The sequence below is a fragment of the Syngnathus floridae genome, chromosome 6, assembly GCF_059516105.1.
Source record: "Syngnathus floridae isolate MCC-2025c chromosome 6, RoL_Sflo_1.0, whole genome shotgun sequence".
Lineage (NCBI taxonomy): Eukaryota > Metazoa > Chordata > Actinopteri > Syngnathiformes > Syngnathidae > Syngnathus > Syngnathus floridae.
Genome location: NC_142418.1, coordinates 10,608,365 through 10,636,321, shown reverse-complemented (window position 1 = coordinate 10,636,321; position 27,957 = coordinate 10,608,365). Strand labels below are relative to the sequence as shown.

Sequence of the window (27,957 nt, the reverse complement as noted above, 5' to 3'; positions counted from 1 at the left end):
AATTAAAACTGTCTTGGATCACCAGTTTTTACAAATGGGATTTACAAAGGTAAATCCCATTTGTAAAACCCGGTCCATTACTTTTTGAATAAGCCTACTTACTGATACTTAGCATTACAGTCAGAAACTTGCAGCTAAACTAACAGAGACGATTAGGATGTCAACCAAGATAGCAGCGTGTCCGTTTCACTCAACGGGCTTCTCTTAAAGAAGTGGGACAATGGCTCCCTCTGCTGCTGTCTCTTAAGGCGTACATGAACTCACCGAGTGATCAAGTAATTTAGTCTATGGTTTCAACAATTTTAATGAAAAATACAATATTGCATTGCAAACCTACAAAAACATGGGACTTTCACAAAAAATCCAACTTGAAATTTGTCAGAACAGCCTGCATCACATCACTACATAAAGTGACCAAAATAATTTGGCATTCCCATCAATGCGCCAGCGTAGAATACTGCGCATGCGAAGTGCGTTTGTCCCCGGAAGTTCACCCACATGTCCGGAGCTGATACAACCTTGGAGAGCCTACCGAACAACTACTTGTCAATCCTATGTAACGCAACAAACCACACCAAGGATGCCAGTAACGAGACTCCTGTAAGTTATTGCATTCTATGCTATTTCTCTTAGAATAAGCGCGATCACAGTCATACGATCCAGCCATGGTCTCCATGGTCTCCTCTAAAGCTTAGGATATGCACGATTCCCGTCCGACTTGACCCAGCCACCGTGCTCATGTCGTGTTTTGTTTATCTTTGTTTAACACAAAGCGGTAGATGCATGCTGAAGACTGAACAATAACAGCGTTTTGCAACACAACTGTCACTTGTGGTAGCCTGGTATGCTAAAAACAAGCAGCAGCGGCTGTGCTGTAGGTCACAATGACACCCATCTGCTGTAAATTTGGTTAGAAAATCAGACTCCCACTATCTTTGTAAACAGTCCCGCATGCGTGATAAATAAATCCAAGGCTAGATGCCCCGTTCAACGTCAGACGAATAAATAATTCATACATAAATAATCTCGAGTCGGGCGAAATAGCACCCCACGTTCCCAAGACCAATATTACAATGATAAGATACGATAAGATGTTCTCTTTGCAGATATCCTTTCTACCAGCTGGGTAACCCCCAGCTGAGACTCTTCAGACCGAACTGGTTCTTGAAGCTGGTGAGGCCTGGAAAAGAGCAGCCTCCTGATACAGTCCAATTCCGCATCCCAATGGAGTAAGTCACACAGCGCGCTTCTTGCAGAGATCCAATTGGCATTAGAACAGGCTACATATTTATATGTATTTGGGCTGCATAATATGAAAAAAGAAAAAGACTATTTGCTATGCATATAGCAAAGACACCCAATAAGTCTATTTTGGAATTGTATGCTTTTATCTGAATTTAACCAGTCAGCTGCAAACGCGCAAACTTTGCACGCACACAATTAAAGGATGAATGTATTGATTTTTTTCAGTTCAATTTTATTTGGATCACTTCACAACATACATTGTGGAAAGGGACAAGTATGTTCATGACCATGCTTTTCATTAACCAGCCAATGGAAACGTACAATCCAAGGAAGAAACCTCTAACCCCAAATGTTGGAATTCATTTTTGTTTTGGGATGTATTTGGTGTAAATCTGAACGTTTATGTAATGAAATGGTTTAAGATCATCTGCACTTTGCATCATGGCCACAAGGTGGGGGGACAACCTTAATAACAGAAGTCATAAGCGTCACTTCGCTGTCCAGAAGGCTTTCAGCGCCTTTTTATCCCCTTTATTGAGCTGTGTTGCAATGATGATTTATGAATAGCTGTCACAGGCAGTATAGTGGAAGATTAAGTCAAAGGTATTTATTTGACTGGACAACTCTATGCCAGATGTCACGCTTTCGTCACCTTTAGGTGCCAATGTTAACATCAACAGTGTAAAGGGAACAAAAAAGTTACTGCCTAAAACGTCTTTTAGAATAGGTCATACAGATGTTGACCAATTTATTTCCCAAATGAATGGTCCATTTTGAAAAAACAACTCTGCCTTCCAAATACCCATTGTACTTTTCATTTATTGTGTAGGTTATAATCCTAAATGTGTAACATACATGTAATGCTAATTTAAATGAATCCCCTCATAATAACGGTTACCAATTTCATTTTTAAATCTTATTTTAGGAGCCGTTGATGACACTCATGAACATGATTCTAAGTTTTAGTTTACTGTGTGGTGCTACTCAGGGCACTACAAGAGCTTCCTGATGTTTATCCAATTTGTTCAATCTGCGTCATTAAGGCATCTCATCAAGATATTCCGTCCTCTTTTGGTTTTCCACATGTTTATGAATTTAATCATCAATTCCACGTCTTGCGAGTGCGGTAGATTTTGCAAACCAACTTATTACAGTATCACTATGTCATGAACGACAACACAAAATTGTTGCTGTCGAATAGATTCCGATTGCCTCTGTGAGCCGAGGTCATTGAGGTTAGCAGAACTGAGAGGCCCAAAGCCTGCGCTGGGGAGAAAAATAAAAGATTAAGACGGTGGGTCTCTGGTGGGTTTTTCACTGTAATCTGTTCATCCAGGTGCTCAGGCTCCTACTAATGTGACTCTTGTCTCTTGTCTGCCGATTTCCAAGAATGCTTATGTAATTGTTTGTGTGCGTGTGTGTGTACGTGTATATACCTGGTGGTACAATTCTGTTTGTTCATGCTCATATTGTAAATAACTAGGATTTTTAGAGAGGTTTAGCAAAATGCTATCATAGGAGGATAAAAGGTGAAATACACAATACACTACTTGGCTCACTTTAAATCAGATGGACCTTATGACTTACGTGACCCACTTGTCAACGTATGGGAGGCAGCTTTGTGTGTAAACATGCAGTGCTTGCATAAACGTACATGCATGCTGCTACAGTGAACTCTGAAGTCAAACGCCACTGGTGTACAATTTTAAAATGTGACCGTAATTTGACCGAAAAGATGCATTTAAAGTCAAACAAAGCGCATCATGCGTGTTTTTGTGTTTTGTATTTTAATACAGTGCTTAACGTAATGTTATCTTTGTGAGACTGCTTAAAATACAATTTTAACGTTCTCCTGTTCATTGGCATTACAAGAAATTCAAAGTTTTATGATGGAACTGGCTTCTTGAAAAACTTTCAAAATCCATACAACAGGAAGTTGGCCAGCATCCCTGAATGAGTAAACAAGTCGATGGCTCATTGATGTCCACAAAAGGCGTAGATGGACAGATCCACACATCAAATATCAACTCCAACTTATTCATGCGTTATTATGGCTGTTGCCCTAGGCCTATTTTGCGTAGGCAATGTTTGTGCTGATAAGTTTTAATGCGGAACAGCTGTTAATGAGAAGTGGTAATGTTGGCGTTCTCAGGCATTTAACACAATGTGGCCTTTGTTTCAAAAGCCGCTTTCACACGTTCACAGCAAACTTTAACTTATAAGGATGTTTCCCCAAAGGGCCTGCTTGAGAAAAAAGAAACGTCTGAACTACTCTCGCTACGCTGTCCTCCCTACAGCACTCTCCATAATCATTGGCACCCTTATTAAGATATCTCTATCTAAATCGTAAATTGCAAATTTAAGGCCCGGGGGCCAGATCCGGTCCGCCACATCATATTATGTGGCCCGCAAAAGCAAAATAATGTGTGTCAACTCAATGTTTCTTGTTAAGATATTAAACTCTAAATAGTCTTTCTTTTTAATAACAGTGAGATATTGCAGCAATTTTGGTTATAATCCCAATTTTAAAATAAATTAGTAAATTGTTGAACTTTTCTGTTGTGTGTATGTGATAATATCCACCCATTCATTTCTATTTAACTCATTCACGGCCCCACGAGGAAAACCATAACTCTGATGTGGGTACTTTCTGTGCCAGACACCTGGACTGTCCTACCAAAGAGACGTATTTCTTTGTCTTTGGATTGTTCTTTTACCTTTGTGCTGTCAGTATTTTCCCTTTGCTCTTGAAGGAACATTATCAAATTTCTAGGTTTCCTCCCACTAGCCCTTATTCCCAACTTATTTCTTTCACCTGGCATGAGTAAAGACATACAAACAACACAGGACAACAACGCTGAACAGAATGCTCAGTCTACTTCTCAATCACATTTCATGCAACTATGCTGACAAATAACTATGAAACCAGACCATGCTGTGGTTTCTCACTGTAATCTGACTTGAGAAAACTGAGCCTTCCTCACAGCAGCCACCATTGTCTGGCAGCTATACAGTACGGTACCCATTAGATCAAACGATTCTGCTATCCCGGTTGTGATCGCTCTATGTTTGCATGTTCCACTTTACAAATGCATGAGTGAAAATGGAAACCCTTTGCGTGTAATTAACCTTTATGCATGCCATGGGATCAACTGAGCAGGTTAATTAATGAATTAACAAAGAAATGACTACTGACTCGACATGCATACCGTACAATGTTTTCAGACTTGGCTTACTCATGAAATTATTACCGCAGGTACACTAGTTGTCTTTGCATTGTGTTGGCTGACTTTGCGCCAAGTATTATAAAGCCCTTAGAGCACAGGTGTCAAACTCAAGGCCCGGGGGCCAGATACGGCCCGGCACGTCATTTTATGTGGCCCGCGAAGACAAATTGTGCATCAAATTCGTGTCATTACTAGAATTGCAAATTGTCTTCACTTTTAATAATATCTTTTCTTTTAGATATTTGGCCAGTTTCTACTCATCTGATTTGAAAATGAGTTATTTGTCAGTTTGTTTTGTAGCTTTTACTGTATATAATATGAGGTGCTCATACATTTATTTGGGTTGACAGTCATAATGGCCCTCCGAAAGAAGCTGTGACTACAATGCGGCCCGCGAAAAAGACGAGTTTGACACCCCTGCCTTAGAGATTACGTATATACTGTGTTGTATACTGAGTAAATCCTGGCAGCTTGGCTTGCTTCAAATTTGCCAAGATACAGACCATCGCTCTATTGTGACTTCCACTGTCCCCTCTTTGATCTATTTTTGTTATTTTGTCAGAGCAAACCCTAAACAATAAACGTACTGTAATCCTTCACACGCTGCTCTTATATTCTCAATTTCTCAGCTGTCCTTTCACTTGTCGAGTCTCAGGTTTCTCAGTGACTGTCTCACTAGACAGTCTGCTATTATCATCTTGATACTTAGTGTTGAGCAATTTCTGGATACATATTGTCTAGTAAATGGGAGTGCTAAGGTAACGAGTGTTTTAACTCCACCCAAACGTGACAAGAGGGCAGAATGACAATGTGGCGGCTTTATTTGGCCTTTCATTTGTGCAGGAAACAACTCTCCTGTTTCATTCTTAACACTAATCTCCTGTGACGTTATCCACTTGAATGATGATTGTGATGATGGACAGTAGTTGGATTTCACCCAGATATGTATATTTGAGTTTACCACCTCTGAACTGTAAAGCAGACGTGTCAACACGACTATTAATATGGATCTCGGCAAAGATTAGCAAATTGGCATGGTTCTTAACCGTTCCAGTTTCTCATCTGGCCCATTTGGAAAAGTAATTGCCCACTGTTCCTCAATTTGGTTTTGCAGGCTATTGCTATATTAACTGCTCTTGTCATCAAATGCCACCACATATGCCTCTGTCTTGTTTTGTAGTTTTTGGGCTATGCCCTTTCACCTACCTTGTGCTTTCAAAGGACAGGTGTAATTGTACCGCCCTAAACTACTTGAAACTGATACTCTTAATCTTCTTGGCTTCGTGTGAGTAAGGCCACCTTTTAGAAACACCCAGAAGCTTGAAAGGTCAAGCAGTGGATAAATTTCATCTGGGATTGTCTGTCATCTGAATGCAGGTTAATCTGTATGTTTGGCAGAATAATGGAGCAAACAAAAATAATCTACTATAATGCCCCAAACACTGTCAAAAAATGTCACATGGGACAAAACAAATACATGTTTATCGAGTTTTAGTGTGTATTTAATCAATGAGCTGTCTATTCGTGGACTTATTGATATTCGATTTAAAAACAACACAAGCGTTTTTTTCCCCACAGTATGAAACACGTAGTAATTTCTCAAATGTGATTAACACAAGCGTTTTTTCCCCACAGTATAAAACACGTAGTAATTTCTCAAATGTGATATGAAAAGGGTGTGTTTGTCTGTGTGTGTGTGTGTGTGTGTGTGTGTGTATGTGTGTGCATGTTTGTGCATGGCTGTTTTATAGTTAAGATGCAGGTCAGATACATTCTAGGACTGGTGTCACAAAACAGATTTTGAATCCAAACTACAAAATGTAAGTTTCCCCCCTAAAGTCTCCACGCTCTTTTTGAGCCATAACTTCACCCCTGGAAGAATTCTGGAGCCCTCCTAGGCTCCATTGGCATGGGCCACGAGCATTTTGTTTTCCTCCGCCTCTTCAAAACGGGTTCCCTTGATCACTCTCAATTTTGGGAAAAAAAAACAAACCACATGGAGCCAGGTTGGGTGAGTCGAAAGGTTGCTCCACTAGAATGTGTTTCTCAGCTAGGAACTGTTGGATGCTCATAACATCGTGAGCAGACATGTTACGTTGAAGCAGCAATGAGTTGCTACAACTCTCACCTCATGCACTGAAAGAAAGAAAGAAAGAAAGAACCGAATGCCACAGAATCTCTTTGTCGACATGATACCCCCAAATCCAGTCAGTTCTGATATTTGGTCCCCCTGGTCATACCAAAGATCCATGACTGGTCTCTCGTCATCATTCACTCTGCTTATTCCTTGACGACCTCTCACAGAAGATGTACTCAACTTAAGAATCAAAGAATATGCAAAGAATAGCTTGCGGATAAAAGTTCAGTGGCTGTCGACAGTTCAGAACATTCGAAGGCGGTAACTCAATTGTTGTAGTTTGAGATCAGTGGGGGTTTTTTTTTTGTAACGCCAGTCCTGGGACTTTGCTGACACACTGCACGTGCAATATGGCATTTCAATTCTCGACCCACAAATCCTACTTTGTCTTAGTTATTCACAAATATGGAGGAGTGTAACCAGCTTTTCATAAAAATTAGTCAGCTTTGCCAGTATGTACAATATGCCATTATAGCGAAAAAGGCCATTCCTTGTCCAGCAAGAAACACACATGACCTCATCCTGAGTTTAAAGGAGTCCTTGTGTTCACAGAATCAATTTTTTTTTCTTTGCCTCACCTAATATTTTTCCAACATTGTCAGACATTGTGTTGTATCCTTGAGAAATTCAGGCATACACATTATCCCACTCAATCAAAGAAGCGTGTAATGTGATAGAAGACACCATATCCGATGTACTTATGTTAGACCACAGCGTCACTATAAAGCACTTTGTCAGACGCATTTGGGAAGTGCTCTCTACCAAGCTAATCAAATTCGCTAAATTGATTAGCAGTTAAAAGCCTTACTTCCTCTGGTCAAAGCAGTACGTTTCAAATGCTGCCCAGTGGGCTAGCGGGAGCTTCAATGGTCCAGCGGATTGACTGGGGCCAGGTCTGCTTCCTGTATAGGATTTCACTACGGGCGATCAATACACACAGAGAGCTAATTGGGTGAAGACTGACTCTCACATTTCTAATCTTCTGGCTTTTTATACCACAAAGGGATCAAATCTGAATTGTAGCATGTTTGATGAAGCACCTTCTCTTCAGTACTAGATATTAAGGAAATGTAAGTGACTGAGTCGCAATGATTTCTGTATAGAAACAATATAAACCCCAACTAAAATTGCCTTATATAACTCATGTTTTCTTCTCCCTTCTGGAACCTACCTGTGGGTTTTTCCCTCCCCTCTCCCGGGCTGACGTGTGGGCAGAATGACAAAGTATGATGTCAGAAATTACCTGGAGAAGGTATACAATGTTCCAGTGGGAGAAGTCCGCACCAGGATACAGTTTGGTGAGTGTCATTTCACTTTGTACTTCTTCTTTTCCTTTAGGCTTTTCCCATCAGGGGTCGCCACAGTGAACCATCCAGATGGTTCGCATGAGAAATTTTGGCAAATTCTTACGCCGGATGCCCTTCCTGACGTATTTACCCGGGCTTGGGACCGGCACAGGGAAGACACTGGCTTGTGCCCTCTTGCATGACTGCATTCACGTTGTACAAAACGAATGCACCTAAATTTCGATTCTGCTCGCTTCGATCCTATGTGACTTTCTGTCTAACGTGCAGAATACTCAACTCAGACACTTGTATCTGTGATATTTTTCACTTGTTGATGACCCAGAATTATAGAATGTTTGAGAAAACTGAAATATAACGTGGATAGAACTATGGACGTTGACATCTCATACCCCACAATGCAGTGCATCGATGTAAATAAAGCTGCATTGGCAGTTTTAAAAACAAGTCGCTAGTACTTTGATCAAACGTGAATGGCATACTTTGACAATGATAGACAACCAGCGTGCAGCAGTAAGAGAGGACAAAAGAAGTGACGAGCACTTAACCAAACAAGAACCAAGGCATCGTAAATGGATTAGCTGCCTTTGTGTCGCAAGCACTCAGCTATATAATGAGGGAAACTCAAAGAGAATTGTGCAGATCTGTGGACGGCCAATCCAACCGGAGCATTGCCATTACTGCCATCGCCAAAGTTGAAAAAGCATGATTGATCGAGCGGTAATATCCTGTCCATTTTGTGCTTATATTTCATTATGTAAAGTCACTTGGACAAAATGTTGATGTTTTTCCTACGCTCCATTGTTAGTCATTTGCCTGCTGACGTTCCTCCACTGGCAATGTAGCTGCGTAAACAACCGGAATTCGGCATAGATCTGACAACCCAGTCAAAGTTAAGACAGAAGGGCCTTGGTGATTGATGTGACCAAGAACCTTGGGTGTTCGTCTGAGGCTCCAGTATACTTACTGCCTTATCATCGCATTTCTGCTGCTGTAATTAAAGTATTTCAGTCTAGAACTGAAGATGCACTGCTTTTGGGCCATTTCTAGCTGCCTTAATTTAGATATTCGTCCCAGGCCAGAGTCTGGACCACTGATCTAAGCTATGTTCTGGGAGGGACTGACTAACCTTACCAAGATTGTGTGTTTGTCCTTTTGGTAGTTATGACCATCTTTTCTGATCATTTCTGGGGATCAGGTAGAGTTTTTTGGTCACCCTACTTACAAAGGCTCTTCTACCTCGATTGCTCAGTTTGGCCGGGCGGCCACTTCTAGGAATCGTCTTGGTTGTTCCAACGTTCTGTCATTTAATAATTATAGAGGCCACTGTATTCTTAGGAACATGAGTAAGTACAGCGGAAAATTATTTGTAAACTTGCCCAGTTCTGTGCCTTGCCACAATACTGTCTCTGAGTCCTTCCAGGCAGTCCCTTTAACCCCATGGATTGATTTTTACTATGATATACTTTGCCAGCCTTTTAAGTCATGTTCTGTATTGAATTGAACACAGATGGATTAGCATCATACACATTTCAATCAGGCTTATATTGTGTTTGTACGTCTGTACTCTACAGTATATTTGTACATTAAAGTTGATTGGGAGAATGGAAAGTGTCATTTAATATTGAATACAAGTCACAGGAAACATTCATAGTACTTTTTGGTTTGTGCTACAGTTTTGTAGATTACACAATCCCCTACCCCACTGAGCAGCGAACAATCTCCTGTGTCTTCGAAGGCAGCAAATGTTGCGTTCTCGTCAGAGTCCATTCAAGTTCGCAAATGTTTACCAAACTGTCGCCAGATGTTTGGCAGACGTCCATCTGTATTTTTATATCGCAAGGGAATTTTTAACATACTTTGAACACAAACATGTTTAAAATTTCCTTGTAATTAAAAAAAAAAAAAAATCCCCAAAATGTTTACGACCTTAAACGAACCCTGACAAAGTCAGATGTGAATGCAACATTCGCTGCCTTAAAAAACTCGCAATTGTTTGCCGTTTAGTGGGCTTTAGGGCAGTAGTTCCCTACCAGGGCACACAAGTGTGGCATTAGAAATCAATTAGCCGACCGTTTGGAATGTAGGAGAAAACCGGAGTACCTGGAGAAAACCCATGAGCGCACAGGGAGAACAAGCAAACTCCACACAGGAGGGCCAGAGCTGGGACTCAAACCCACAACCTCCATATTATGATCGAGTTGGCTATGTTGCCAGTTGCCTATTAATAATAATAATAATAATCGTAATAATACATTTGCTGGATTCTAGAAACCCATGTAGTGAGCCATGTGACACCCTTTTGAAAATTCCATCGTCCGAATTTGGTATGGTAATACAAAAGACAGAACAACATCTGAATGTGTAAGTAAAAAATGAGTAACAATATAATTGTATAGTTGTGGTACTATTCAAAAATGTGTCGATCCAGCTTGTAACTATAGAAACAGGGAATATTATCCTTGTTCTCCCTAGCCTACATTGTGAAAGACTCATCAACACTGTTTATTAGGGTGGTGTAATTAAAGCTTGGCAAAAAGGGAGCCCCGAGGTGGAAACAGGAGGACTGGCAGAGGTGGCTGGAGAAGAAAGGGGTCTTTCGGGGCCTCTGTGATCCTGTAGTGCGTCAGAGAAGGTATCCCTGTCTATGTTGAGAGTTCCACTCCATTGGCAGCATAAAGACAGGAAGAAGCAAAAAAAGAGTGAGGGGCGCAAACGACCCTTTCTTCCCTCCATGGGTAGCAGGGGTATTTTGGAAGGGGTTTCCATGGATACCCTACTGGTCTGGGATTTGTAATGTGATATCTGGCTGCCAAACCACAATCTCTAAGTGGGAGAAAGTGGGAGTGGTTGCGTTTGCTAGTGTTCTATGAAAGCGTTGCCTGTGTTTTAGTATACGTTCGGAAAGGATTACCTGAAGCTGAAATGTTTTTCCAACATGCTTGTGTGTTTTGGGATCCGCTTGGTAGTTATTTTATTGTTTATGGAGGCAGGGGTCAGTGTCTTAACAGAGGTAGTCATATTTCCCTGTGGATTTTCTCAGCAACGTGACCGCAAACACGCATAGAGCCACACACATCTTACCTCTCTCTTCCACTCACACAGGGACCTCCACTTGGCTTGGGGAGGGTGGGTATTAGCGTTTTACAACTTTGCTTACGGCTTTCCCTGAGCAGTGGGTCGCCATTCTCGTGATTACTATTAGCTACCAGACAAACACACACTCAAATGACCACAGTGGAAGGTTCGTTTTTTTCACGTTATAATATATACAGTATCTGCACCCACGGCAACTTCATGGACATCGACCGCCTTTTGACCTGACCAACAGCAAGTTGTCAAAAAGATATAAGCATTTTGATGATCTGCCCATTGGCCTGTCATACATACCGTATTGGCCCGAATATAAGATGGTGTTTTTTGAATTGAAATAAGACTGAAAAAGTGGGGGTCGTCTTACATTCGGGGTCTAGACATTATACCCATTCACAACGCGAGATGGCACCAGATATCTTTAAAGCGAATGCTGAACTTAACTCCCCAGGCCAAAGCAAACCCCTGTCACGAAGAAGAAAAATAAAAATAGCGGTAGCACGAAGAAGAAAAATAAAAAATAGCGGTAAGAAAGAAAAGAGAAGAAAATAAGGGAACAGATAACAGAAAATGGAAAAACCAGAAGCCATTCATTTACAAATGTGATTGCACTTTAGTTTACATATTTAAATGTTCAGATATTAAGATGTGATAGACAGTTTTTGCATGATTTGAATGAGGCAAAATAACATGCTTTTTCTCTCGAATATATTGTTATAATCATTTGTTTCAGATGTACTGTATTTATTTTCTGTATAAAAATTAAATTTGGTGTTCAAAAAGTATTTTTCCAAACTTGAGTCTTGAAAAAGAGGGGGTTGTCTTATAATCAGGGTCGTCTTATATTCGGGCTAATACGGTATTAGTGCATAAGTTTCTCTTAAACTTCTTTTCTCTTCTACTTACTGTACTAATTTATGAAAGAAATGGCATTTGATTTATGTATATGATGCAAGACTGCTCATCTGACAACTCTGCTCCCCGCCTTGCCACACACACGCATCACTTTCACTCCCCAAGTCCCCTGTCCTCCCTTCACTTGGTGAGATCTGACAAGAACATGATGTCATTATCGTCTCCAGCTGGGCAAGTGGTAACCAGCATTTCTTAGTCGACAAGATGAGTCTCTTGTTTTTCTACCTAGACGCAAACTATGCAGACCTTTGTTTGACCAGAGAATGAATCAACACATTGACTTGTCATTCCAGTGAAACTGGAAAATAACTTGATAATAATGGCTGTATGGAGTGTCAAAATTTGTAAGACTAACTTTTGGGCATAGTAGCTGAATTTACCATTCACAATATCAATTACTACATATATATACATATTTTTTTCATTTATTTTGATTGGTTTATACTTAGACACACAGTGGTCCGCTTTGGCTGTATCTTGTTACTGGTTGTCGCCATGTGTTCCGCTGTTACAAGAAATTTCTCGGACAAGAGTTTGCCTGGAAGTGTGCTTGGCCTGTAAAGTTGTGATTGGCTGATAGAAGATTTGTATTCTATTCGAGACCAAGGATAACTATTTCACTTTTGAGCTCTGCACAAGAAATGTTATCAAAATTATATTGCGTTTTATTTGTCAATCAGTTTTGTCCCATCTATAAACAAAACATTCACGACAGTATTCTATAGTTATCATGTCATTCAAATATATGGAGAACTTTTGACGAATGTTTGCAACCTTGAACGAACCCTGACAAGAACACAATCCTTGACGCCTTTTCCAAACACTGGCATACCTTTGCCCCTCTGTGGGATATGGGCTTTGCATTAGTTATGAAGTATTTGTTCGTAAATATCAAAATTTTAATGGGGACTTAAATGGTGTTTTCTGTAGCATGTATGTAAGGAAGAGCAAATAATCAGGATTTGTTATTCCAACTAATAAAAATCTTGTTTTCTGCATTTAACCAGAATATTAAAATACAGTACATTTAAAGACAACTAATATCTTTAAATGTATTTTAAACTTGTGGCTTCAATTGGCCCAATATATTAAAGAGATTTTTTAATGTCATGTAATGTACGAGTCTCACGATTCATATTTACATTCTGTGATGATTACACATTGACGCAATATTGGCTGTTCTTTATTTGTCAGGTTCCAACAAGAAGAGGAATCACCTTAATCAGAGGGTGAAGCAGCCTGACTATAAAGTGGCGTATGTTCAGCTGGTAAGAATAACCCCTTCTTCCCAGTTTGTGTGTTGTGTGGAGAACATTAGCTTGTTGACGGTGGGTGGTGGAGTCCTTTCAACGCTGAATTCCCTTTTGCACTGTATATACGTTGTTTGTTAGGGCTGCACAATATCTCGAAAGAATATCAATATTGCGATATTCACCCATGCATTATGCATATTGCAAAGACATGCAGTAATTTTCTTATAGAAATTTATGTTTTTATGTGACTTAAATGCCCATCGCCATCCAGTAGTAATTAATAAAGTTATTCCTTCCAGTTAATTACAATGCACTCACTCACTCACTCACTCACTCACTCACTCACTCACTCACTCACTCACTCACTCACTCACTCACTCACTCACTCACTCACTCACTCACTCACTCACTCACTCACTCACTCACTCACTCACTCACTCACTCACTCACTCACTCACTCACTCACTCACTCACTCACTCACTCACTCACTCACTCACTCACTCACTCACTCACTCACTCACTCACTCACTCTTTTGAAAATAAAATGTGTGTGGGGCCAGGGGGAATCTGTATATTCCAATGGCATTTGTTGGCACTGAAATGCAGTCACTGTAGCGGCTGGATTAGCCGAGATTTGTTTAAATTTTAATTTAAGGGCACAGTTGGCCAGCAGTCGTTTTAGAAATATACGTATCACCACCTTAAGGACTCCAACTAAAGATTGTTCACAGTCCAACAAAGCTCATCACTACATTCTAGATGTGCAACACTCTCTTTTCCACATCCAGGCACCTAGCCAGGTCGTCTCGCCCTGTGTTGGCAATTTCCACTGAACTTTTTTTCCTCTGATTGTTGAAGATTTCCAGCATTGGTATACAACAATTAGAATGACTAAGAATGTATAGCACTTGCAAAATCGACCGTGGCCAGTAATCGGTTAGCCGAAGGACTAACCGGCACTCCGTTTTTGATGGCCACAGGATTTCAGAATGGCAAATTTGAGCAACGCATTGATTTTTCTAGCAGTCAGAGTGAACCACTGTGCGTTCGGAGCATATTTTCAAACGCACCCCTGGTTTCCTCCCACATCCCAAAAACATGCTTGATAGGCCGATTGAGCACTCAAAATTTCCCGTAGGTGTGAGTGCGAGTACGGATGGTTGTTCGTCTCTGTGTGCCCTGCGATTGGCTGCCAACCAGTTCAGGGTGTCCCCTGCCTACTGCCCAATGACGCTTGGGATAGGCTCCAGCACGCCTGGAACCCCCGTGGGGACAAGCGGTACGAATAACGGATGGATGGATAAATAACTACAAATGTTTGGTATTAATGTTGTAAAATCACCAATATTGTCACATCAAGAAGGACATTTGAAAAACAAGCAAACAATTTAACCGCAAATTTCTTTTCCAAAGTCACAAAGAGCCACAGCAGAAGGATCAAAGAACCACATGCGGCTCAGGAGCCGCGGGTTGCCGACCCCTGTGGCCTAGAGGATAAGTGTTTGCCTTCCAAGCCCCAATTACTTTATAATTGCAATCATGCTCACTTGATGGTGAACAGCATCCATAAATGTCAAATTGCAGCCTCTTTTGTTCTTAAGGTTGCTTGATATCAAAGATATATAGAGCCTATTTCTTTGGCCTGTTTTTATAAAATCATGCTAAGTAACACTCTCTCTCTCTCTCTCTCTCTCTCTCTCTCTCTCTCTCTCTCTCTCTCTCTCTCTCTCTCTCTCTCTCTCTTTCTCTCTCTCTCTCTTTCTCTCTCTCTCTCTCTCTCTCCCACACACACACACACACACACACGCAACTCTTTTGCAGCGGTTGGTACAAAACAAGTTTGTTCCTAATTGACTCCACATGTGTGGGAGAGTGTTCTGTAGGTCGATGCTCACACCGAGGCCCCCCATTCTACCCTCATCCTTCGCTCTATCAGCCAGTATTGCAGCTGTAATGCATTTTCTCTCTCTCTCTCTCTCTCTCTCTCTCTCTCTCTCTCTCTCTCTCTCTCTCTCTCTCTCTCTCTCTCTCTCTCTCTCTCTCTCTCTCTCTCTCATTCCTTACTTTTGGTTTGTGGTTGAAAGGAGGCCTCCTGTTAGCGGGGTTCCGTGACGGATATTTTCCTCAGTCTAAGGGGGCGACCCAACTATTGAGTAAAGACCCCCCTCTGTGTGTGTGCATGTGCACATGCGTGCAGTGGCTATTGGAGTTGCATAAGGTCATGATGGAGTCATGCCAGATCGTGGAGGTCCAGAGACAGGGCAAAATGATCAGAGGCTGTTTGCGTGTTGTAGGGTGGAGGTGCTAGTGCTGGGATGGGCAAAAACAGCAATTGAGCAAGGAGCAATCTTGATCAGATTGTTTTTAGGTCTGGCTGCACTTCATCAAATTGATTCTGCAAGAGCCTTACTCGGGGAAAATCCAACGCTGCACTTGTGACCAATAGCTTTTGTTTTGTTATGTTTTTTTAGGGCTCTTTTGAAGATATCATGTTTTATAATCAAGATGTGAGTCATTGTCAGGACTGCGTTTATTTTTCAAATCCCTCATACGTATTAGGTGTTGATTCATTAGATGACTTCAAGAGGATAGTCTGCCACATTTGGGTTACATAAATTCAACCTCAAACATAAGAATGTGCTGCACTTTAATCAAATAAATACAAGATAAATGAAAGTACCATGATAAAGGACCCCATTGGCTTTTGGATGTAGACGATATAATCCAACACAATATAATCCAACAAGAATGTGGTCATACATTCTTGGTGCTGGCCAGACATTTCTCAACTCACCACTGAAAGAAAGAATCATACTATTCATATAGAGGTTGTTTTCATTAAAGAATGCTGTCAAATTTGAATTTATATTCCATTTTTAAAATGTTTTGAATTTCCTACCCTGGAAAAGTAGTCATGATGAGCATGATTTTTTTTTATTTCTTTTTCCCCAAAAGCCACCCACTTCACTTGATGAACTTTAAAGCCCTGATTCAACTGAGCTGCGAACAATGTCTCTCTCTTACGCTTTTGGAGTTGCAACAGTAAGCAAGTACACCTTCCTGCTTGCTAGCTGCAGCACTTAAGTGAGCTAGCTGAGTGATGAGGGTGCATGTTGAAAGCCCCGGTAGAGTGACGCTGGGAATATATGAATGAGATGTTAGATGGGTCTGTGCATTTCTGAATGATACAGCTACTAAATGCCAATGATCAGGTTCCCCATAGAGGATGAGGTCATATACTGTTCAATGGGTATAAAAAGTCTCATCTGCATAGGCACAACCCACAGTCAGGGTTAGTATAAACCTAGGTGGAGGTATGTTACTGAAGGGTAATCTTGGGAATTCAAGCACTAGTTATAAGAAAATCCTAAAGTTGCACTGTTTTGTTGCGTAGTCCCTTTCTTGAACATTTTAACCATTTCAAACATTCTTGCTTCCTCCTCCTAAGGAAAATATCCAAGATTAGCTGATACCTTCAACATGCTTCCCAAAATTGGTGATGAAATTTGTGTATGGAAACAACTCTCAAACATTTTTCTCATGTTGTGTTCAGAAGAATTCAAGAGGGGAGGAACCACAGTTGGTGTTCTCTGTGTTGGGCGGTGCATGGCACATCCAGGCACCTGTGGGAAGCTTGCAGCCATGTGACATAGAAATTCACACCAGTTCATGTTTGCTTGACAGTTGTTTTGCACCCAATGAAAGCAAGCAGAGATAAACCGAGATGTGTGCCTGACCAGTTCTCTGTGCTCGCTGGAATCTTCCTCGTAAATCTTACCTTTATCACTCATACAATCAGCACAGATACTGCATGTCCACCTTGTGGCATTAGTCAGAGTAAAGATTCAGAAACTGCGCAGCAGAAGGGAGAGTAGGCACACAGATGGTCAAATGTGTTGTCACAATGTGGTCCTACATTGTCATCAAGTGGGCAGCTGATTTTTATCCACATTGACACATCGTCATGCAAGTCAGTGGTTCAATGCCTTTTTTGGTTTGTGTATCACCGAACCGCCTCACTCATACGTGTTGACAATTCTCCAAAAAACTTAGCACAAAAAAATCATTGTATTTCATTTCCTTAATTTAACCACTTAATTCATTGTATTTTTTTTTTACCAAAATTAAACACGAAAAAAAGCTCCAGTCAGAATATTTTACGAGTCAAACAAAGATTCTTACTTGACAATCTAGGACCACAAAAAAGGACCTGCAGTTGTGGAATTTAAATATTTATTCCCTGTGTCTTTCTATCATGTCCCGGTTTGAATGAGAGACAACAGACAAATGGGTAAGTGAAACTGTCTTGTTAAAGAGGGAACGTGGCTTATGTCTCTCTATTTGACTGACAGTAGATGGCAACGTTTTGCTTTATTCTTCCCAAACCATTCTTCCGTGCTTTCCGCTTTATTGCCTTTTTGCAGCCTCAAAGTAGATCCTTCGTGTTTCGTGTGGGGAGTAGAGTTGGGAGATGAGACAGATTCATTGGCAAATCTGAAAAGAACAATCATTGCTGATTTCATGGTCTGCTGCCTTATAAATGTATTAACTTTCATAAACATCTTGGTGGGGGATTGTATCTCCATTAAAACCCAAAAAAGGAAAGTATAAGTAATTATATTGTGCAGCTTTTTGGTTTGGTGGGGACAGCAAAGATGCCCTTTTCCCCCCACTTTGAATTGGACTACATTTTATTTGTGTGACTAGTGTTGATGTTTTTCAACTGGAAACATCCAATAATTGGAAACATCCATTCAATAACTGTCCAACTCCAAAATATTATTGACAATAGAATCTTCCCTCTGAACTGAAAGTTCTTTTACTTTGAACGAAGGTAGCTCATTTTATTCTCTAAATGACACGAACGCACATACTTTTGAACCCCTAACTGGCCCCCTTCAAAAACAAGACGAGGGGTTTTCCATTCAGAAGAGTGGATCTCTTTGCTTTTCTTAACCGTTGCATGGATGTCGACTGTTCTTGGTAGCTTTGTAAACCATTCCCTCAAGAATACAGTGCCCTTCAATTGTTTATGAGTAAGAGTAGACAATGGAAAGGTTTGGACATATAATCTAAGGCTACTGCCTGGGAAGGTGGTGAGAAGGATGTGGGTGTCCAGCCCCGATGCTTTCTGTTGTTGATCTCTGGTCTGAGTGAAGCTGTGGCTCTGTGGAGCAGCCAGCTCGACGGGGAAATGTTGCTTATCTGTAAGGAATTTTATTATTTTCGACTATTTGGATTGCTGTGGCTCCCCCTCTCATTCCCTCCCTCGTCTTCCTTTTCACCTAGTCACGCAAACACAGGCTTTCCTTACACAGCCCTGTCTGTCTGCCTGGCTGTCGCTCTGCTTCCTTCCCTGGCCTGCCTCACCCTTGCTTATCACATCAATTAACATGTTTAACTTGTGGCACTTTGTCCTCGTTGCCCTGTGTTTGAGTAAGTAATAATTTCAAAATGCATTTTTTTTTTTAAATGTTCATGTACACTTTGTTGCACATCATTAATGCTTATAGCGTATCAAATTGAAATATTTTAGTTGAATTTTTTTCACTAGATTTCTTTTCATTGAAATTTTTTAGGTTGTATTTCAATGGTTTCCAAGATGATCCTGATTATTGGTGGGTTGAAATAGCCTTATTCTTTTTCATTTATTTTCAGAATTCCTTTTTTGTTAGAACATTTTAAAACAAACTGGAAGTTGGGGGACACCTATAACATTCAACAGTTTTAAGAACAATTGAATCACATGAACTGAAAGAAAATACAATAGGTCGTCCTCAACTTACGTTTAACTTATGAACATTTGGAGATAGGAACAAAGGTTGACTAATGTCCATAAATATAAAAAAAATGGCATATTGGGTTTGCAAGTTTTTATTTTAACGTTCGTGCCACATCATCCGATATGGTACTGTAGTTCCTCTTTCTGCCACAACCCCACCGAGCAGCACCGCTCCATATGAACTTCTCATTTTGCTCTGTCCCTCTCTCCATCTCTCTTGCCTACTTGAACGACCTCCCACGCACATTTTTGCACTTGTCTCCGTAAGCACCTCAGATGTACAGTACACCTTGGATAAATGTACACATTTCCTTGCACGTAAACTTGACTTTTTTTTTTAAATTTAATGTATTAATGTATGACAGTATATGTGTAAACAGTATATACTGTATATGATTTATGTTTTATGTGACCTTCGTAAGGATAAGCAGCTCAGAACATGAATGAATGATTACTTTTTATTTTGTATAATATTATTTTTTGAAAATTAAAATAAATTTAATTGTATAGAATGTAACGTGTCTGGACTTACAAAGAGCCCCTCAAAACACATTGTGCTCATGAGGACTGCCTGTACTAAAAAAACAGCAAATTTGGCATTCGTTGGTCTTCTCAGTCATGTTTTTATCATTATGGAAATGTGTCACTCTTATATATTTATACAAAATTAAAATCTAACTGTGAACTTCTTGTTAATCAAATTTTGGTCATTATTCTAGCACTGTGTATCTTTGTGAGGAAGGAATGGATCAATACTTTAATGAATGCATTTACATTTTATAAACGAATTTGTGACACGTATGTTGTGTCATTGCTGTTATTTATTGTCATAGCAAATGGAATAGGATTGTCAATTTTTTTTGTTCTTTTCATTTTGGCAAACATTTTTGATTTATTTTTACCATACAAACCAAAAAATGTCCAAACAGTTAAATACCAGCAGAATTAGTCTTGATTATTTCCTCGATAAAGGACAAAAAGATTTACATTGTCCCCTCGCTCCTTTACAGTTCAGTTATTGCAGTGTCACTCTGTTGTCAGGGTTTTTATTTGTGTCTTAATCCAATCAAATCTCTTAATCCTCCTTTTGTTTTCTCCAAGTGATCCTTAGTTGGTCTCTCATCCAGCATCATCTTCTGGCATCTTCCTTATTTGCTACCATATTTTGTCCATTTTTGTCTTAATTAGGTATCCATGGAAACATGCACCCACCTAACCTCTCTTGATTACCCCTGACCTCCTGACCCAGCTGCCACTTTGATCAGCCAATCAGCTTGCGGCGCCACCCAGGTTGTCAGTTGGGCTGCCACTGGTCTGATAAAGCCCTCTGATAGGCCCCTGCTGATGCATTTCCTGTTTTGCTATGCGTCTTCGTTTTTTATTTTCTCCACCAGCTGGCCATGCATTCCTTAGAGTCAAAGAGGGGGCAGGGGCATTGGCTGGATGTTTACGTTGCATGTGCTTGTGTGTGTGTGTACGTGTGTTTTGGGGTGCGAGGCGGAGGTGATTGAAATGGAGAGGGTGGGGCTGTTGTTTACATGACTAGTTGGGGAAGAAATGGGGTACATTGTGGGGGTTGGGGTGACATAGATGGAAGGGATAATGACAGTGAACAGCTGTTAAAGTGTGTGTACGCGTGCGTCTTGGGGGCTCACAACGTTTAGGTGTGAGGTATAAAAGTGGGCGATTCAAGACAATCTGATTCACCGCTTGTTGTTCATCGCATCTAACATGGGAATATTTGCTTGTGTTGTTCCTAGTTGTTGTTATCAGACAAGTGTCTACTTCAACACCAGATGGATGTCAGCATCTTTGTGGGTGGTTGGGTGTGTATTTAGATGGTGATGATCTTTTTCCTGAGAACTCTGTTACCAAGGTCCGATGTCTCCAGTAGGAGCAGACATGCCCGGACATGAAAATGCACACGTGCTTCCATTCATATATGCGCACACACACACACAGACATGCACACACTCACACACACACACATTTTGTTACCAGGCAGAAGTATTCACTCATGCATATTTATGTCTCACTTGGGCACACTGTACAGTGTCTCCTTCTTGCACCTTGTGAGTGCACCAGTCAGATTCTTGATCTTTGTACCAAGAAGCATGCATAAAAAAGATCTGGGGTTTCTAAGGACAATGACTTGTTTAGCGAACATGTACAGTATCAGAGTACCTGTTCTACTGTATTTCATTTGTGTTTTTATTTTATTTAAGAATGAACTTTTGGTCAAATATTACCACAGACATGGAGCATAGTACGGCTATCATGCCAAAGGTTACGACACGGTGATGTAAAGCAACATAAACATCAAACCGTTTTTATTTATTTGCTCTCAAGTACTGCACCAAATAGAACAGATACTTTGCAAAATATTTATATTCAAACTAAAATATTCAAGAAATGACACAAAGGTGGATTAATACATGTACTAAGTTCATTTTGTTTTTCCTTATTTAATCACTTCACTGATCATCAGAGACTCTGATGAAGGCGGAAGAAACCGCCGAAACATGTCAGGTGAATAACCTAAAACAATTTGTTTGATATAAAAGAAACCAGTGAAGTGGATTAATACAATTCAATTTAAAGTCCTGCATCGTTGACAGTCCTGCTGGTTTCCTATCACGATTGAGGCGTGCAGGACTTCTCATCTGTCCACATCTCACTCTTCTACTTTTTTGTGGTCATATTTTCTTATGATGGTTACCGGAAATATTTTCTTCTGAGTTAATTTGAATCAGATTTTGTGCAGTGGACAAACTTAACCCCCCACCACACACATGCACGCACACACGCAAGCACACAACACCATTTCCTTATCTTCACATCTGTCCCTCACTCCTTGGTTTTTGGATCATAGCTCTGAGGTCTGGACAGAGGAGCAACAGTGGAGAGATTCTAAGTGTGGATGTGTTTCTCTATGTCATTGAGAAAGTAAAAGTGAATGTGTAGGCCACCCAGAGTCCTGGCTGCTGAAGCTTTTTACAATCTTCTGGCCTTATCCATCCAACTTTTGCATCTTCTGTCCTGCCTCAAACTATTCCTCAGCCATTTCTTATCTGTAATTAAAATATTTTTTACTCACTCTTGCACAAGTCAACACCCTGCGGAATGATGGGAAAGATGCTTCGTTTGTAGCATTGAGCTACAAGTACGTTCGACCGTACAAGTACGTTTGAACGTGCAGTATTTGCCAGTCAAAATATTTTCACTCCACATTGGCAGCTTCACGCTTGTGAATTTGAATGGCATGTAGCACCAATTGATACATGTAGCAATATATAATCATTATACGTATATACGGACCAGGAAAACAAATTTAATATCAGCAGTGAAGTGACTACCACATTAATATGATTATAATTATATCTAATCAATTCTACTATATTAATTATAATATACTATAATTCATGATAATTATTTAGAATTATACATGCTGTCAAGAGAAGTGGTGGTTTACAAAATCAGGATGATTGAATACTTTCCGGGCTCTTCGGTTACCGGTAACTAATTCAGTATTTATTTGACGAATGTATATCCACACATAGTAAAACCATTTAAGAAATCCTAACAAAGTTACCTATATGTGCTTGTGAGGACATTAGAGGTAAATTCGGTCAGTTGCTGAACTTTTGTTGTTTTTTTTTAGCCAAGAACAAGCCTTAAACGGAATATAATATGGAATAACTACCAAGGGAAAACTGACGCTTATGAACAGGTTGCCTTTTGTGTTGCTTGTTGATGTCAGAGACGGAACGTTTCACAATTGGAAAGCCAAATGCAACAACATGCGGAAAGTCCATTTCTTTTATCTAGTGCAATCAGGACAATGAGTAAAGATTTGGGATTTGTTAATTCCCTCAGCTTCTTGCCTGCCAAAATGTGTAACCTTGCATGATGACACATCGCTAAGATTTCGTTCAATAAATACTCGAGAGTCCATCTGATTTTGGTTTACTCGCCTCACTTTTATAATACTTGCGTAATGTGACCTTAAATGAACTAAAAACAAAGTAAAACAAATTAAAAAACAAACATTATTTACCTGTAGTAAGGCCCAAGAAAGAAACCTTTCAAATATGTGATAGCTCCTCCTTAGGCTGTCCTTTTTTTGTGTGGCACTATTCTCTCAAAGTGTTGGCCAGTAGTCAAAAATAGGAAAGTATCTCTGTGTACATTTCATTTTCAGTCATCACTTCCCCAAAAAGGGGCATGATGCACACTCAGTCAACACAAGCGGAACCGCTTTCATACACATTGGCATGGACCCACATATTCACGCACAAAAGTAGACACATGCGCTCATTGAGACTGGAGTCGCCCCCAGCTCTAATCCCCACAACCTCACCACTGTGGTCTCCTTCTTACGCCAGTCTCCTACCGTGTGGTGAACACTGGATCAAACCACATTTTGAATACCTTCTGTCGCTCTCACTCACGCACGTAAACACATCGCACACCCGCACTCTCCATCACTTGTCAAAATGTCTACTCCGGTATGATTCATCCCACCGCACAGCCACCACGGCCACAAGACGCGGCGCCTCAGGAGAATTCTCACTTTGTTCATCAACACCTCTTCTTTCAGATATGCGTATAGTTAAAGGCCTGACCACCAACATTTGGTTGCATTTATTTACTGAACTGGCTTGGGGATGCAATTTTCTCAAGAGTCTTTTTTCTACAATTGATTTGAAGTCAGTCGCAGTGTGACACTCTTAGTAGCATTTTTAAGACTCTCTGACCTCTGTGAGAGGTCCTCTATTTCAGAAAACCGGTCGTGTGCGGTCACCCAAGAAGCTGGAACCCTTCAGTTACATCTGATAGAGCTCAACAAGTGCTTAGAAATTTTGAGACACCACAAATGAATGGATGATCTCAGACCCAGACTATGAAAGTATTCTATTTTTGATGCATTTGCTTTTATTGTCTTATATTGTATGAGCCTGCGTCACCACCTGATTTCGAGTGGTTTTGCAATTGACAGATTTCAACAAAAACAATTGGGGTTATTTAAAAAAAAACATTTGAGAACGTTCTTGTTCAATTAAGAAAGATGTCGGTAATGTTATGGTCGTGCCTTCTCACTCATCGTAGATTAGTTCTATTCAAACAAAAGATGGAAGAGAGACATGTACGGGCACCTTCCTCTTTTTATCAAGGACATTTTAATACATCGAGTCTGAACAACTATGTCTTCCATATTTCATACTTAAATCTAAACCTATGAATAATAGAGGACTCACCCTGCTCACATTTTCCTTGTATTGATTTCACATGCATTTCAAGGCTGCTGAACACAGCATTTTCTTCGCTCTTGCTCCTTTTTTTTTGCATAAAGGAACAAATATTTTACTTGAATACACACAAACTGTTTGACTCCAAAAGTTATTTTTGTTCTTCATGGTCATTTTGTGGGAAATTAGAAGCAAAGGTCATATAGAACAAAGCTGTTCTTTGTATGTGTCTTTCCATTTCTTTTCACTTCCCATCTTTCTCTGCGTTTGCTTGCCCAATTTGAAGCTTAATTTGATTTATTTTCCTAAATTAACTCTTCAAAATGTCTGCAGTCAGTTAAAGGTAGTGCAAGAAAGTAATTCAGAATCAGTTGATAGGGTTTCTTATCACCATTGCACCTCAAAATCAATCACAATTGGTCTAAAATCTGGATGATCCAATTAGAGATAGGAACCACTCTTTTTCACTTCTGCCTGATGTGCATTCACCAGTTGTTTTGAACAGTACTCATGCATTTTGCCTGTGTGCTCTATGACTCTAACTCACTGACACAACATAACCAGTTTTAAATAAGACCACCACCATAAAGCAAGAAACACACACTGGAAGTTGAGTAACTTCTTTCCAATTGAGGCAAACTGTGGCTGTAATGGGTTGTTCGTGTGCTAAAGAGGGGTATGGTTACATGGCTCGGAGTAATGGCCTCGTACCAGCATTCCATGACAGCGGCTTGATTCAATTGAGAGCATGGTGAAGATGATGGCAGAGTGAGGAAAAAGCTCTTCTTCCTGTTGAATTGAGGCAAAATCTCAAAGCTTTCTACTCCAAAAGTCACACAATTTACGCCTTCTTTAATTCAGTCACTAAGTCTCTCTGTCACTCACTGACTGACTGATTGACACTCACTCACTCACTCACTCACTCACTCACTCACTCACTCACTCACTCACTCACTCACTCACTCACTCACTCACTCACTCACTCACTCACTCACTCACTCACTCACTCACTCACTCACTCACTCACGTGCACGTATGCACACACTCACGCGCGCACACACACCCTTTTCTTTCACACCGACAAATGCACAAGGCGAGAGGCAGACTGCCACTCGGGGCGGAATGTTTCCGCTGGGAGCCCTTGGAGGCCGAGGGGGACACAGGTTAAGTCGTGTCATAATGTAATAAATATTTTCAGAATGCAGCAAGTTTCTTAACTGGCTGGCTGCAGAAATGTCTCGGCTATGACATAAATATTATCCGTCGTATGATTTTGTTCATTCACATTGTTTTTTTTAATTGTCAAAGTACTCATCAATCAATCAACATTGTGTCTTTTTTCAAATGAAGACGATGACAGATAATTAAAAAAAAAAAAAACAATGTATGAACAAAACCAAATTTGAAAGTTCTGTATTCCGGGAATCTAGTTTATATTATTAGTATTCCTAATATTGTGTACTATGTTCCTTAAAGTTAAATTTTTTGTTTTTTAGGGACTGTACCAGAAAACGTTTAGAATTTGGGCCCTAAAGGTGCAAAGGTAAAAGTGCAAAGCCCAAATAAATGACTGAAACAGAAACAATCTCTTTAAGAGTAATTTGTGGTTCAATGCCAAGTTCCCGAATGCTCTCACAGGATGATACCTTATCGTTGCCGTTTGACAAGAAAGGACGAGTGGGGCTGCTTGTCGCGCGAATGACCGGGGATGCCAAATTACCCCACTCGCCTTGTTTACAGTGTGTTTAGCAGATTTTATTTTGAAGTCTAAGAAGAGAAAACCTCTCATCCTTGAACGAAAGTATACTGTTGTTCAAAACCATTCATTGGCCCCAAAATGAACGCGTTTACAAAAACGTCCACGGAACAAATATGCGCTACACGTCCAAAATATGAATGAGTTCAGGAGCTTTCGTTTATTGAACGCATTAAGGTACAACACTGTCTGTTAAATATGGTGAGGATCTCCACTCTCTACCCAAGCGGGGTGTCACGGTTGAGTTGCGCATGCACAGAATGGAAACACCAAATAATCGTTTGTCTTTGATTATATGAATTTTGTGATCGTCTGGATCCAAAATTGTGGTTTTGATTAAAATTTGATTAATTGAGCAGCCCGACTAGATATACAATAATGATACCAGTGAAAGCTCCCTCTTAAAAGGGTTTGGAAGCCCATTCCAGCCTGCCTCTTGGGAATCAAACCAAACTATGTGGTAATGAAAGGCTTGTTTCTGTCGGTATTTGGGGTGGGGGTGGGGGTCGTGGGGTTGGAAGCAGACAATGTAACATTCACATCAGAGTCGGCCCATTCTTTTATGCCTACTCACTGAACCCAAACTAAATACTCGACATATTTAAACTGAATATTTGATATAGAAGTTTACTTTGTGATGTTGGAGCGAAATCATTAAACTGGATTGTCAAGGGGAAGCTGTTGCTGGTGTGTTTGCAACTGTAGATCACCTTGGAGCAGGCGGTGGGATTTATGATGATTAATGGTTTTCGCACGATCCAAACAGTGATCGCTGCTTACGATCTGGCGCAGGATGCAGTGGAGTCATTTCAGGACTGCAAGAATTTGGCTCCAGTTGAAAGGCTCTGCCAGGTGTCCATTGGAGAGAATAAGAAGGATAGACGGTGTTGGATGTGTGCATGTTGCACCCACTGACCTGAGTGTGTGTGTGCGTGTGTGTGCGCGCGTGTGCGTACTGTACTGCACACCAACCTGACAGACTGGTGGGCCAGTGATGCATTAGCCATGACCACAGATTGGTATGGAATAAATAATGGATACCATCCTTTACTTCTGAATAAATCAAGACCAAAGAAATGGAGAGAGATTACATCCAGGAGTGAGTTGGAGAAATTTAAAGTTCGGGGAGAGGAGTTTTTGTAAAACCGAAAGAAAACACTTTTTGCCTGCATCTTTCAAACGTCTTTAGCTTCATTGTGTTTGATTAGATCTTTTTCAGTTTTTCTTCAATCATTCGTTGTGTTGACTTGGCTTTCAGGCTCAGGGTCAGACATTTGCTTTCCCTGATATCTTCCCGGAAAAGACCAGCGCGCCAGCAGAGGGTTCCATGGAAGAGATGCAGGAGAAGTTCATGGAGGACGAGAAGCAAAGGCAGAAACCTGACCCAAGAAGAGGAGGGGTCACAGAGTGGTTCGGACTCTGAGGCCGCTCACCTACTGGGAACTGTGTGTGTGGGTGGGTCGGAGGCTCTTTCACTGACTGAAACACACTGAAGCAGCAACTGTTTGGATGCCATTTCTATTTCTGCATACCAAACTCACAAGCGTGCATATGTCTGCATCTGTTTTGTGTGTGTGTGTGAGTGTGTGTGTGTGTGTGTTTGTGTGTGTGGTTGTGCATCTTTTCTACCCCAAAGTTGTATTTGTCACAAATCTCATTGAGAGTGAATAATAAATATGAGAATTGCAACTGTGTGTAACGAATAATTGTACAAGTTATTTTTAAGTTACATGTTGACCTTTGTTCAATTTTTGCAAGTGTAAAGATAAATAATCCATTGTTCATATTCAAATGTGAACAATCACTCCCAAAATCTTGAAGACAAATGTCATGACGGTCGCACAAGTGTGAAAATGAGGGGAGAAAAAAAGTGCATGATAATGTACAGTATAGTGTGAATCATTAAAACACGCGACTTTCAATTTAATAAGTGAAAATGATACCCTGGAATTAAGTATTGGGACCGAGCTGAAGTTTCCCCGCACCTTTACTTAA

At 40.4% G+C, this 27,957-nt stretch overlaps 1 protein-coding gene across 1 annotated transcript; it reads left to right on the top strand.

Annotated features, from left to right (window-relative positions):
- The first annotated feature begins 454 nt into the window (after nucleotides 1-454).
- Nucleotides 455-27,651, top strand: mrpl23 (mitochondrial ribosomal protein L23). The gene is made up of 5 exons (XM_088379257.1): nucleotides 455-600; nucleotides 1,107-1,229; nucleotides 7,825-7,907; nucleotides 13,116-13,189; nucleotides 27,221-27,651. The coding sequence occupies exons 1-5, from the start codon at nucleotides 464-466 to the stop codon at nucleotides 27,383-27,385; spliced, it is 582 nt and encodes a 193-aa protein (XP_088235383.1). The 5' UTR covers nucleotides 455-463; the 3' UTR covers nucleotides 27,386-27,651.
- Nucleotides 27,652-27,957: the final 306 nt, after the last annotated feature.

Excerpts from the sequence above, each read along its gene's own strand:
- mrpl23 (XM_088379257.1), top strand. The coding sequence starts at position 464 with ATGCGAAGTGCGTTTGTCCCCGGAAGTTCACCCACATGTCCGGAGCTG. Across the intron at positions 601-1,106 it reads ATGCCAGTAACGAGACTCCT|ATATCCTTTCTACCAGCTGG; the intron begins GTAAGTTATTGC and ends TTCTCTTTGCAG. Across the intron at positions 1,230-7,824 it reads CAATTCCGCATCCCAATGGA|AATGACAAAGTATGATGTCA; the intron begins GTAAGTCACACA and ends ACGTGTGGGCAG.